The sequence below is a fragment of the Puma concolor genome, chromosome A2 (assembly GCF_028749965.1).
Source record: "Puma concolor isolate L17-30 chromosome A2, mPumCon1.1.hap2, whole genome shotgun sequence".
Lineage (NCBI taxonomy): Eukaryota > Metazoa > Chordata > Mammalia > Carnivora > Felidae > Puma > Puma concolor.
This window is the reverse complement of record NC_141668.1, coordinates 150,284,711-150,298,597: the sequence shown is the minus strand read 5'-3', so window position 1 is coordinate 150,298,597 and position 13,887 is coordinate 150,284,711. Positions and strand designations below refer to the sequence as shown.

The 13,887-nt window shown below is 38.7% G+C and overlaps 1 protein-coding gene across 14 annotated transcripts in view; it reads right to left on the bottom strand.

The window, feature by feature from the left end:
• The window catches only part of SFMBT1 (Scm like with four mbt domains 1), a 130,215-nt gene that overhangs the window by 52,761 nt on the left and 63,567 nt on the right, over window positions 1-13,887 (bottom strand). For all 14 annotated transcript variants that reach the window (XM_086697946.1, XM_086697945.1, XM_086697942.1 and 11 more), the window contains one exon: window positions 9,351-9,505. In XM_086697946.1, coding sequence (XP_086554072.1) covers window positions 9,351-9,378 — 28 coding nt within the window. In that variant the 5' untranslated portion in view covers window positions 9,379-9,505. The remainder of the gene's footprint in view (window positions 1-9,350; window positions 9,506-13,887) is intronic.

Below are 13,887 nucleotides of genomic sequence, written 5' to 3'. Positions count from 1 at the left end.
TCATCAGAAAACTCTGTAGGTACCACCTTTAAAATACACTCCAAATCAAATCACTTCCCACCATTTCTATTGCTCTCTCTCTAGCCCAAGACCTAATCACTATATCCTTTCACCTTTTAATCAAAATTACAATGAAATCTAAACTCTTTGGAAGACTGTGAAGGCCCAATCTGGTGTGAGCCCTGGCTGCCTTCCCTGCCACTTCATCCCCAACCAGCCTCTTGTGTGCTCACTGCACTCAAGTGGCCCTGGGATTCTTACTATTCTTCTCTAAACATGCTCTTTCCTCATTGATTTCCTCAAAGACCCCTTCCCCAGTGTCATTCACCGCTTCATTACATTCAAGCCTCTCCTCAAACGTCCTGTTTCCAGAAAGGCCTCCCATCACTACTTCTCTAAAGCAGACACCCCAGACTGTGCTTCCATTATCTTACAGGCATTCAGAAGTACTTGCCAGTATGCCATACACCTTTGTATCCTCCCCATTAGAAAACAAACTCTACCAAGACAAGACTTCATTTTGGTCACTCCTGTATCTCTGTCACAGCAGACTCAATACATTTTTGTTGAGTGAGCAAAGATTCAAATATTCCAAACTCCACTAATTCCAATTTACATAATAAACTCTCTAAGAGCAGGATTTTGTTTACTGACGTATCCTCACTGCTCAAAACAATGAGGGGCACTAGCAGGTTCACAACAGACAGCTGCTGAATGAGCGCACCCTAGGGGAGTCCATGCGTAGGAGGCAAGTACAAGGATGCTCACCACAGCACTGTCTGTGACAGCAACAGACAGAAGAAGAGATAAATTATGGCAATTCCACAATGGAGTAGTACTATATCGCAGCTGAAATGAATGAACCAGTACTGACACAGATAAATCTCAAAAAAAAAAAAACCACATCAAATAAAAACAGCAAGTACAGAATGAAAGGCACAAGATACAGTTTAGGCTTCAAAGCAGACTTTGCAGTATAAATGTTTATAAATGCATGCATATTAAAATAAGAGTATAGAAACAAAGGTGGGAAGGATATACATCAACTACCTTTGGGAGATGGAGAGGAGAAAATAGGAAGAGAAGTACAAAAGAGGCTTAAACTCTATTAGGCTTTATTTCTTAAAAAAAAATGGGAAGACATGAAAACATGTTCAACATCATTAGGCAAGTGCAAATCAAAATCACAATGAGATACCACCTCATACCCACTAGAATGACTATTATCCCAAAAAAGCAGAAAGTAAGTGTTGCCAAGGATGTGAGAAATTGGAATCTTTGTGCATTGCTGGTCTGCGGATGTAAAATGGTGCAGCCGCTGTGGAAAACTATACGGTGGTTCCTCAAACAATTAAAAATACAATCACCCTGTGACCTAGCCATTCCACTTCTGGATATATACCCCAAAGAATTGAAAGCAAGGACTCAAACAGATAGTTGTACACAAATGTTCATAGCAGTAATATTCACAACAGTCAAAAGGTGGAAGCAACTCAAGTGTCCATAAACGGATGAACAGATAAACAAAATGAGGTACATACATACATACACTGGAGTATTATTCAGCCTTAAAAATATGGCACATATGACAACATGAATGAACCGGAGGATGTGACGCTGAATGAAGTAAGCCACTTGCAAAAGGACAGATACTGTATGATTCCACTTACATGCCAATAGCTAGAGTACTCAAATCCACAGAGACACAAACGAGAATGTAATTCCCAAGGACTGGGGGGAAAGGGAAATGGGAAGTTATCATCATGTAATAGGTACAGAGTTGCAGTCTGAGAAGATGAAAAAGTGCTGGATTGGGTGCCTGGGTGAGTTAGTTAAGTGTCCAACTCTGGATTTCGGCTCAGGTCATGATCTCACGGTTTGTGGGTTTGAGCCCCGCACTGGGCTCCATGCTGACAGTGCAGATCCTGCTTGGGATTCTCTCTCCCACTCTCAGCTGCTCCCCTGCTCACATGCACACACACTCTCTCTTTCTCTCAAAATAAATAAATAAACTTAAAAAAAAGTGCTGGAGATCACTGCAGTGATGCACAGCAGTGTGAATGGACTTCATGCCACTGAACTGTATACCTAAAAATGGTTCACAAGTAAACTTTGTGTTAAGGACATTTTATAACAATTTAAAAAATGGAAACAAATACTGGACAACGTTAACATTAATTCTTCACAGTAGGTACCACAGGTGTTTGTTATATTGTTTTCCACTCATTTTTATCAATGTGTGTTTGTTATATTGTTTTCCATGTTTGAAAATTTTCACCAGAAATTTAACAAGCCAACAAAGACTACATGGGCAGCATCCTGGAAAGTATGGGTCAGTAGAAACTCAATTTCCATTATTAAAACATAACAAGGCTGACGATTCATGGTCCTCAGCCAGGAACCTACTCCCTCAAACAGCATGCTAATTTACAAAGAAAAAATAAACAACAAAAGGGGCAACCAGATGTCTCAGACGGCTGGGTGTCTGATTCCTGATTTCAGGTCAGGTTGTGATCTCATAGTTTGTGGGTTTGAGTCTAGTGCTGGGCTCTGCACTGAGCGCTCAGGGCCCACTTACGATTCTCTCTCTCCCTTGCCCAGCTCACGTTCTCTCTCCCAAGATAAACATTAAATAAACATTAAAAAAAAAAATGAAAAAATACTAAAAATAATGAATTAAAGAACTAAAACCTCTAATAATTAAAAACTACTGACAAGCCAAGAAGAAACAAACTAATAATCTGATCAAAAAATGAGCAAAATAGGGGAGCCTGGGTGGCTCAGTTGGCTAAGCAACTGACTCTTGATATCAGCTCAGGTCACGATCTCGCAGTTGTGGGACTGAGCACCCATCGGGATTGGTTGGGATTATCTCTCTCTGCCCCTCCCCTGCTTGTGTGCATGCACACACTCTCTCTCAAAATAAATAATTATTTTATTTATCTCAAAATAAATAATTTTTCTTTAAAAAAAAGAAAAATGAGCAAAATACATGAAAAGAAATGCAAATAGTCCTTAAACATATGGAAAGATGTGTAAATTTACTCATTTTAAAAGATAAGCAAATTAAAACTACACTGAGGTATCAGATTGGAAAAAAATTCCAAAGTTTGACAACATACTCCTCTCTATAGTGAGGCTGTAGTTAAGCAGGTAAACCATAATGACACAACCCTAGTGAAAGAGAACTTGGCAATATCTAGCAAAATACATATGTATTTGCCTTTTGAGCCAACAATTCCACTTCTAGGAATCTATCCCAAAGATAGATATGCTGGCAAAAATACAAAAAGACGTATGTGCAAAACTATTCATTGCAGCCTTATTTGTAATACCAAGACTGGGATCAACCCAAGTGTCCACCAGCAGGGAACTGGCTGAATTAAATATGGTAGATACATCTATATAGCTGGAAAAAGGAAGGAGAAAGATTACTACATACTGATGTGGGATAATCTCTAGTATAGAAGAGATATGAATATCAATATACATGTATGTATACACATTCTTGTTTATAATTTTTAAATGAGTAATAAAGTAATAAAACCAGTTATGTATATGAAGAATAAAAAGGATGAATAGTATCAGAATGCCATCATATGTAACTATGTAGACATTTTTACAATTTAGAAACATATTTGAATCAAAAGAAAAAAATTCCAGGGGCACCTGGGTGGTTCAGTCAGTTAGGCTTTGGACTCTGGATTTTCACTCAGGTCATGATTTCATGGATCCTGGCATTGAGCTCCACTAGGTTCTGTGCTCACAGCACGAAGCCTCCTTGGGATTCTCTCTCACCCTCTCTGCAACCTTCCCCACTCACACACATTCTCTTTCTCTCTCAAAATAAGCAAACATTAAAAAAAAAAAAAAAGAAAAGAAAAAAATTCCAAATGAAAATGAACTGAAACAAATATGCTTAACTGTTGGTGGCAAAATCAACAGGATTACTTTACGCCATATTAAAATACAATATTTGACTGCAAACCCCAGGGGAATATATTTAAAGGCAAAAACCATAAAGAAACTTTAAACCTCACACTGTTATCTTACGAATACTTGGAATATTGGTACTGTTGAAAAAATTATAGAAATATCATAGGGTAGGGATGCCTGGTGGCTCAGTCAGTTAAGCATCAGACTCTTGATTTCAGCTCAGGTCATGATCTCATGGTTCATGAGTTCAAGCCCCATGTTGGGCTCCCTAGAGCCTGCTTGTGATTCTCTCTCTCTCTCCCTCTCCCTCTCTGCTCCTCCCCCTGCACACACATGCTCTCTCTCAAAATAAATAAATATTTTTTAAAAAACAATATAAGGGGGGCCTGGATGGCTCAGTTGGTTAAGCATCCAACTTCACCTCAGGTCATGATCTCACCATTCAGGAGTTCAAGTCCCACATTAGGTTCTGTGCTGTCAGCTCAGAACCTGGAGCCCACTTCAGATTCTGTGTCTCCCTCTCTCTCTAACCCTCCCCTGCTCGTGCTCTGTCTCTCTCTCTCTTTCAATAACAAATATTAAACATTAAAAAAAAAACAATAAAAAATATGGTAGAGTAAAAATAAGTGATGATATGAACATCATTATGAAACAACACATTTCCAAAAGAAAAGAGACGCAAGCATAAAATCAAAGAAGTAGTTTTAAATTACTGAAATTTTAAATTAAAATTATAAATATGGGGGCACCTGGGTGGCTCAGTCAGTCAAGCGTTGGACTCCTGATTTCAGCTTAGGTCATGATCTTGCAGTTCCAGAGTCAGAGCCCCACATCTGGCTCTGTGCTGATGGTGCAGAGCCTACTTAGGATTCTTTCCCTCTCCCTCTGTCTCTACCACTCCCCCACTCATGTTGACTCTCAAAAAATAAACATTAAAAAATAAATAAGTAAAATTATAAATATAAAATGAAGCCACCTTTTCTAAAGATGTGTAGTTTCTACCTATGTCTATGGATAAGGCTTGTAAGAAATGACAACCTAGTATCAATGAGTACCCCAGTACTCAGACTGTGATCTCCAAATATTGTATCCACTGCCCTAAAGAAAAAATCATTTCCCAGAGAAATGGTAGGTTGTAAGTCTGGGGTAGAAAATGCGCAAGAAGTACCTGGGAATCTTACTACACCAGAAAGCAAGGACTAGAATTATCACAGATACATTGATATCACACCAAAAAACACAGGAAATAATCTGAAAGAACTCTCATTGCTCTAGAATGTGGCAGTTTGATCATCAAATGAATGACAGCAATAGAATCAAACTCATCAAATATGTGTGTGTGTGCACTTTAAATGCATGAATTAACAATAACATTTAAAACAAGATAAATCAACTTCCTAAATGGCACAGTGAGTACCTCAGTGAACCTACTCTCCCAGAAAAATATCAAGATCACTGACTAAACAATGAAAAGCAACCATTTCAAAGTTATGAAATTAACTGAAGGCACACAACAAACTGAAAAGTACTATTCCAGACAAGGTACTGGACCTGGTTAGAAGAGCAGGGTTGTGGCTTTTTAACCTGGGACTATTCCCATTCCTCATCCCTCCTTAGCTCAAAACAGAAACTTTGGAATTGAAAATACAATAACCGTAAGGAAACTCCATGGTAAGCTCCTTAGCAGAATAAGGAGGATACAGGAAAGAACGACTAAAATTAAAAACAGCAAAAGAAAACACTCAATCTAAACAACAGAAAGGAAACACTGAAAAAATGCAAAGAGTTTCAAGGAGTTGTGGAATAGCAACAAAAAAATCTAACACTAGGGCCAGCAGAGTACTAGAAAAAGAGAAGGAAGACAGGGTTGAAAAAGTATTTGAAGAAATAATGGCTGAAATTTTTCCAATTTTGGCCAAAAAAAAAAAAAAAAAAAAAGTCCAATAAGTCTATAGATTCAAGAAACTAAGAAAGCCCCAAACAAGAATCCAAGGAAATATGTGCAAAGATACAGCAAAAGTCAAACTTCTGAAAGCTAAAAGACAAAAAAATCTTGAAAGCAGCAAGGGAAATAATACCTCTCTTAAGATGAATGGGGGAGAGGGGATTCCAATGACAGATTTGTCACCAGAAATCATGGAATGCATGAATGCCAGAATACATACTACTTTTCAAGAGATGAAAAAAAAGTATTTTCTACCCAAAATTCTATTTCCAGCAAAAATATCCTTCAGTAATGAACAGGGAAGTAAAGACACTTGTCATAGTAAGGTAAAATATTTTTTCACCAGATCAATCCCCCCCACACACAAAATCCCCCACAACCCCCCCCCCCACAAAATGGCTTAAGAAAATTCTATAAACAGAAATGGAATGACAGAAGAAGGAATCTTAGAAAATCAGGAAGGAATAAGGGACAATTTCAAGAGTAAAAATATTGGAAAATATAAAACAGTTTCCTTCCCTTCCTGACTTCAAATTATGTTTGACAGTTGAGGCAAAAATTTTAACAGTGCCCGATGTGGTTCTCAAGTATGTGGAGGAAATATTTAAGACAATTATAAAAGTAAAGAGATATAAAAACAGGTAAAGTTTCCACACTTTTCTCAAATTAATTAAATGATGACACTAGCAAAGTATGAGAAGTTATGTATATATAGTGTTCCACCTAGAACAGCCACTAAAAAGCCACAGAAACAGATACATTAAAAAACACTACATACAAATCAAAATGGAATTCTAAAAAAGTTCAAGTAACCCACAAGAAGGCAGGAAGAGAGAGGAAAAAAAAGAAAACAAAAAACCAAAAACCAAAAACCAATGAACAAAAACAGCAGACTTGAGTCCTAATAATTACATTAAATGTAAATGGTCTAAATACATCAACATAAGACTAAAACTCTTTTAAATGACTATATGTTTTATAGGAAATTTTGAATATAATGACATAGGTAGAAAGTGAAAGGATGGAAAGATATACCATGTAAACATTAATCAAAAGAAAACAGGAATAGGTCAGGGTACCTGGGTGGCTCAGCCAGTTGAGTGTCCAACTCTTGATTTCAGCTGAGGTCATAAACTCACCATTCATAAGTTTGAGCCCTGTGTCAGGCTCTGCACTGACAGTGTGGAGCCTGCTTGGGATTCATTCTCTCTCTCTCTCTCTCTGCCTCTTTCTCTGCCCCTCTCCTGCTCACGCTCACTCTCTCTCTCTCAAAATAAATAAATAAACAAACAAACAAAAAGAAAACAGGAATAGGTAAATCCATAGAAACAGAAATTAAGTTAATGGTTGCCAAAGACTGGATGGAGGAAGAAATGACTGCTAACAGTTTCTCTTTGGGGGGAGATGAAATATTCTGGAATTAGCAGTAATGGTCACACAACTTTGTGAATATAATAAAAATCGTTGAATTGTGTACTCTAAACAGGTATATGAATTCATGATATGTGAATCACATCTCAAAAAACAAAAACAGATGTGCCTGGGTGGTTCAGTTGAGCATCCTACTCTTGATTTTGGCTTAGGTCATGAACCCAGGGTCATGGGATCAAGCTTCGTGGCAGGCTCTTGCACTGAATGTGGAGCCTGTTTAAGATTCTCTCTCTCTCCCTCTGCCCCTCTACCCTGCTCGCACTGTCTCTCTCTCTCCAAAATTAAGAAAATTTAAAAAACCTCAATAAAGTTTTTTAAAAACCTCAACAGTGAAAAAAGAATGTCATTATTAATTTAAAAAGCAAACAACATAATAAATGAGCCAAAGACATGAAGACACTTTTACTAAAGAGGAAATAAGGATGACAAACAAGCACATGTTCAACATCACTAGCCATTAGGGAAAGGCAAATTAAGACCAGGATAAGGTGTCATCACACACCTTATCAGAAATGACTTAAAAAACAGTGACAAGGGGCGCCTGGGTGGCGCAGTCGGTTAAGCATCCGACTTCAGCCAGGTAACGATCTCGCGGTCCGGGAGTTCGAGCCCCGCGTCGGGCTCTGGGCTGATGGCTCGGAGCCTGGAGCCTGTTTCCGATTCTGTGTCTCCCTCTCTCTCTGCCCCTCCCCCGTTCATGCTCTGTCTCTCTCTCTGTCCCAAAAATAAATAAACGTTGAAAAAAAAAAAAAACAAAAAAACAAAACAGTGACAATACCCAGTGGCAGAGGGGATGTGCAGAAACTAGATCTCTCATCCATTGCTGATAAAAATGTACAGCTACTCTGGAAAGTAGTTTGGCCATTTCTTTATTAAACATATGACCCAGCAATTGTGGTCCTGGGCATTTATTCCAGAAAAATAAAATCTTATGTATATGATTGCTCACAGCAGCTTTATTTGTAATGGCCAAAAACTGGATGCAACCAAAATGTACTACAACAGATGAACAGTTAACCAAACTGTAATACATGGAATACTACTGAGCAATGAAAGGGAACAAACTTCTGATACACACAAGAATTTGGATAGCTCTCAAGAGCATTATCTTGAGCGAAAAAAGCTAACCTCAAAAAGTCACACACCTGGGGCACCTGGGTGACTCAGTTGGTTAAGTGTCTGACTTCGGCTCAGGTCATGATCTCACGGTTCGTGAGTTCAAGCCCCGAATCAGACTCTCTGCTGACAGCACGGAGCCTGCTTCAGATCCTCTGTCCCCCTCCCTACCCTTCCCCTGCACCCATGCGCACACTTGTACACGTACGTGTACACACACACACACACACACACACACACACACACACACATTCTCTCTCTCTCTCTCTCTAAAAAATAAACATTAAAAAAAAAAAGTCACATACTATGTGATTCTATTTATATAACATTTTTGGAATGACACAGAGATGGAGAACAGATTAACAGCTCCCTGGGGTTAGAGGAGGTTGGGGGAAAGTAAGGGGGAGACGTAACTATGAAGGGGTAGCAAGGAAGAGCTCTTTGTGGTGATGGAACAGTTCTGTATCTTGACTGAGGTGGTAGTTACAGGAATCTGCATGTAATAAAATGACAGAGAACTATACACACTTTCTACCTTGTCAGTTTCCTGGCTTTTATGTTGTAATATACTTATAGGAGATGTAACTAATGGTAAACACCGGGTAAACACAGGACCTGTCAGTACCATCTTTATAACTTCCCATGAATCTACAGTTATTTCAAAATATTTCGAAAGTTACTATCAAAATTTAAAAAAAAATTTAAAGATGTTTGTTCATAAAAGTCATTTGCTTTTCCAGCAAACATTATGAGTACCCCCTAGTGCCAGGTTCTCTGCTAGGTACAGAGAAAGATGACTCACGCCTTCAAAGGGCTTCCTGTTCAGTGGTAGAAAGACAAGTCAGACAATACAGTACAGGTAAGTAATACAACTGTGCACTGTGCACTATGAAAAATGATTTCTGTTCAGCAAAGCCAGTACCTGCATCAAGCTGCTGCTCCCCGTTCATTTCCACAGAACATGGGCTGTCTTCTCCCCACGCAATGGACAGGCCTTATGGTTCCGCTATGGTCTGAAAATTACTTGCAGGTCTCAAGCATCTGTTCAGTGGGCATCCAAGGGTCCAAATGAAAGTGCTGAAAGATAAAAAAGAACACATAAACAGCTTGAAGCCCCAGTGTGTTTACTCATTCCTGAGACCTGGCACCCCAGTCCGTTGAGAGTGCACACGAAACAAAAACACCTTGGCAGAAGAGATGGGATTATAGAAAAAACTGACACCTAATTTTGAAGAATGTATGTGTGGGTGTGAGTGTGTGTGCATACGTGTGTATGTGTAGAGATAGCACTATCGAGATCTTGATATCTAAAAATTGCAACAAATTAACACATATATGAATTAGTACTCTTTAAACTCAGATTGTAATACTTAGCACCTTGACTCCTACCCACAAAAACTCTAATTCCTAATGAATTCCTGAAGGAAAAACGGTAGCTTTCAATGTTCTATCTTACCCAATGAATAAGATCAAGGATATATTACTTTATCTAGCTTTCCATTCCATTTATCGAGAATATTATGCAGAACCAAAACTTATCAACTACCTTAGTCTACAATTACAAAGGGAACCCCTCCAAAATAAGCCCCGAACCAATTTATTCTTTAAAAATTTTTTTTAATGTTTATTTATTTCTGAGACAGAGAGAGACAGAGCATGAGGGGGGAAGGGCAGAGAGAGAGGGAGACACAGAATCAGAAGCAGGCTCCAGGCACTGAGCTGTCAGCACAGAGCCCAACGCGGGGCTCGAACTCACAAACTGTGAGATCATGACCTGAGCCAAAGTCAGTCGCTCAACTGACTGAGCCACCCAGGTGCCCCTTATTTATTCTTTTTTTAAAAACACAATTTTATTGGGGGCACCAGGGTGGCTCACTCGGTTAAACGTCTGACTCTCGGTATCAGCTCAGGCCATGATCTCATGGTCTCATGAGTTCAAGCCCCACGTCAGGCTCTGTGCTGACAATGTGGAGCCTGCTTGGGATTCTCTCTCTCTCCCTCTCTCTCTGCCCCTCCCCCCCCCCCACGCTGTCTCTGTCTCTCTCAAAATAAACTGTAAACAAATATATTAACAAAACAACTTTATTGGGATATAATTCACATACCAAAATTTCCCACTTTAAGTGTATAATTCCACAGCTTTAATAAGTTTACAGAGTTGTGTAACTACCACTATATCCAGTTTCCAAATATCTCTGTTACCATGAAAAAAACTCCATTCCCACTTGCAGCTCCTCCCCATTCTGTCTAGGCACAGAACAGGTACCTGACCTGCCCAGGGCCCAACAACTAGGAAGTAGCAGAACCAGGTTTCAAACCAAGCAAAATGTCTATAGTCTATGTCCTCGAACACTGTATTTTACTGCCTCTCAATGGGAAACAGCTGAGAGTTTCTTTAACCATGGAAAGGAAATAATCAAATCTGTGTTTCACAAAAGATCACTCTGGACCCAAATAGAGAAACCAGAGGGAGTGATAGCAAAGACAACATACAAGTATAAAACTACGTGGCAAAGGACTCCATAATTAATGGGGAGTCTGGGTGGCTCAGTCAGTTGAGCATCTGACTCTTGATTTCGGCTCAGGTCATGATCTCAGGGTAGCGGGATCAAGCCCCAAGTTGGGCTCCATGCCAAGCATGGAGCCTGCTTGGGATTTTCTCTCTCTCTCTCTCTCTCTCTCTCTCTCTCTCTCTCTCTCCCTAAAATAAAAAAAAATTTTTTTTAAAGAAGACACCATAAATAAAGTTCAAAAGTAAAGGAGTTTATCTTAAAAGTTCTCATTACAAGAAACCATTTTTTGTAACTATGTATGGTGATTGATACTAACTAGACTGAGTTTGGTGATCACTTTGCAATGTACACAAACATCAAATCATTATGTTGTACACCTGAAACTAACAGAATGTTATTTGTCAATTATACTTTACTACCAATAAATAAATAAATAAATAAACAAACAAACAAGACAAATGAGATGGGTGAAAATATAATGGGTTAATTTCCATATATAAAGTCCTATAATTCAACAACATCAAAAAAGAAAAAATGGGCAAAATACATAACTGATCCACATTTAATGTTTTTATTTATTTTTGAGACAGAGAGAGACAGAGCATGAGCAGGAGAGGAGCAGAGAGAGAGGGAGACACAGAATCTGAAGCAGGCTCCAGGCTCTGAACTGTCAGCACAGAGCCCGATGCGGAGCTTGAACTCACCGACTGTGAGATCATGACCTGAGCCAAAGTCGGACGCCCAACCAACTGAGCCACCCAGGCGCCCCATAATTGATCTACATTTAAAAAAATCAGAGTTAAAGCTTATAAAAATGTGCTAAATCTTATTAGTAGTGACGAAAATAATTTTTAATTATATACTATTTTTTCACCTTTCAGATTGGTAAAATTTTTAAAACTAAAAAGAATTGTTGGCAAGGAAGGTGGATGAATGGGAGAAATTGGGAGTACAGATTGGTACCTCTTTTTTTTGAAAAGAAATTTAATGAAACATAATTTAACCTACAAAGATTTATAAGACACAAACTCTTTGAGCAGTAATTGTAGTATTACGAATCTTTCAGAGTGCCTGGGTGGCTCAGTCAGTTAAGTATCCTACTCTTGATTTGTGCTCAGGTCGTGATCTCACAGTTTGTGAGTTTGAGCCCTGCACTCGGCTCTGCGCTGACAGTGCAGAACCTGCTTGGGATTCTGTCTCTCCATTTCTCTCTGCCCCTCCCTGGCTCTCTCTCTCTCTCTCTCTCTCTCTTTCAAAATAAATAAATAAACCTAAAAAAAATAAAAGAATCTTGGGAATGCAAGCTGGTGCATCCACTCTGGAAAACAGTATGGAGGTTCCTAAAAAAGCTAAAAATAGAACTACCCTACGACCCAGCAATTGCACTACTAGGTATTTATCCAAGGGATACAGGCCTGCTGCTTCGAAGGGACACATGCACCCCAACGTTTATAGCAGCACTATCAACAATAGCCAAAGTATGGAAAGAGCCCAAATGTCCATCGATGGATGAATGGATAAAGATGTGGTATATATATACATATATGTATATATGTATACATATGTATACATATATGTATATATATATACACACACGATGGAGTATTATTTGGCAATCAAAAAGAATGAAATCTTGCCATTTGCAACTACGTGGATGGAACTGGAGGGTATTACGCTAAATGAATTTAGTCTGTCAGAGAAAGACAAATATACGACTTCACTCATATGAGGACTTTAAGAGACAAACAGATGAATATAAGGAAAGGCAAACAAAAATAATATAAAAACAGCGGGGCGGGGGGCGCCTGGGTGGCTCAGTCGGTTAAGTGTCTGACTTCAGCTCAGGTCATGATCTCACACTCTTATGAGTTCAAGCCCTGCATTGGGCTCTGTGCTGACAGCTCAGAGCCTGGAGCCTGCTTCAGATTCTGGGTCTCCCTTTCTCTCTCTGCCCCTCCCCTGCTCATGCTCTGTCTCTGTCTCAAAAATAAATAAAAACATTTAAAAAATTAAAAAAAAAAACAGGGAGGGGAAAAAAACATAAGAGATTCATAAATATGTAGAACAAACAGAGGGTTACGGGGGGGGGGGGGTATGGGAGGGGGGATGGGCTAAATGGGTAAGGGACACTAAGGAATCTACTTCTGAAATCATTGTTGCACTATATGCTAATTTAGATGTAAATTTTAAAAAATAAAATTAAAATAAAAAAAATAAAATAAAAGAACCTTTCATACAAAACACATGTGTTGAAGGCTTCATAACCAGTGATGTTTGCCACAGTACTATCTTGAACAGTGGGAAACCAGATAACCTGTATATCTACCAAATGGGAATGGGATGACCAATACACTATGATACACCTATACTAGGATATACTCTACAATCATTAGAAGAATTTAGGTAGATCCATAAAAGCACATGGGAATGTTATCTATGCTGCTGAGTGGAAAAATCACGTGAAGGGCATTATATTAACTTTTTAAAACCCTGTGTCCATTGTTTACTTGACTACGTGACTTTTAACAAATGACCTAACTCATTTGTGCCAATGGCATCACTTGTAAAAGAGGGAGAATAGTGCTGTACCTACTTCAGAGGACTGCTATGAGGATAAGTAAGACAATTCATGAAGAGCACTTAGCATAAAGCTGGCCACATGTAAATGCTGAGTTAATATTAACTTTATACAATGTTGACTGATTTGAGTTCCTATGGCACTTAGTGCATCATCTCTACACAGAACACCCTATCACTACATCATGGGTTTGACATAGCAAAGTCAGTGCTACGTAAATATCTGTTGGTTCACTAGGTTTTGAAGATGGCATCCACTTCTTATATTCATAAACTCTTGAAATATTCCAGAATATTTTGTGCAAAGAGCCACCTAGTACAAAATGATAATATATGGGGAAATATTGAATACATAATATATTCAAATAT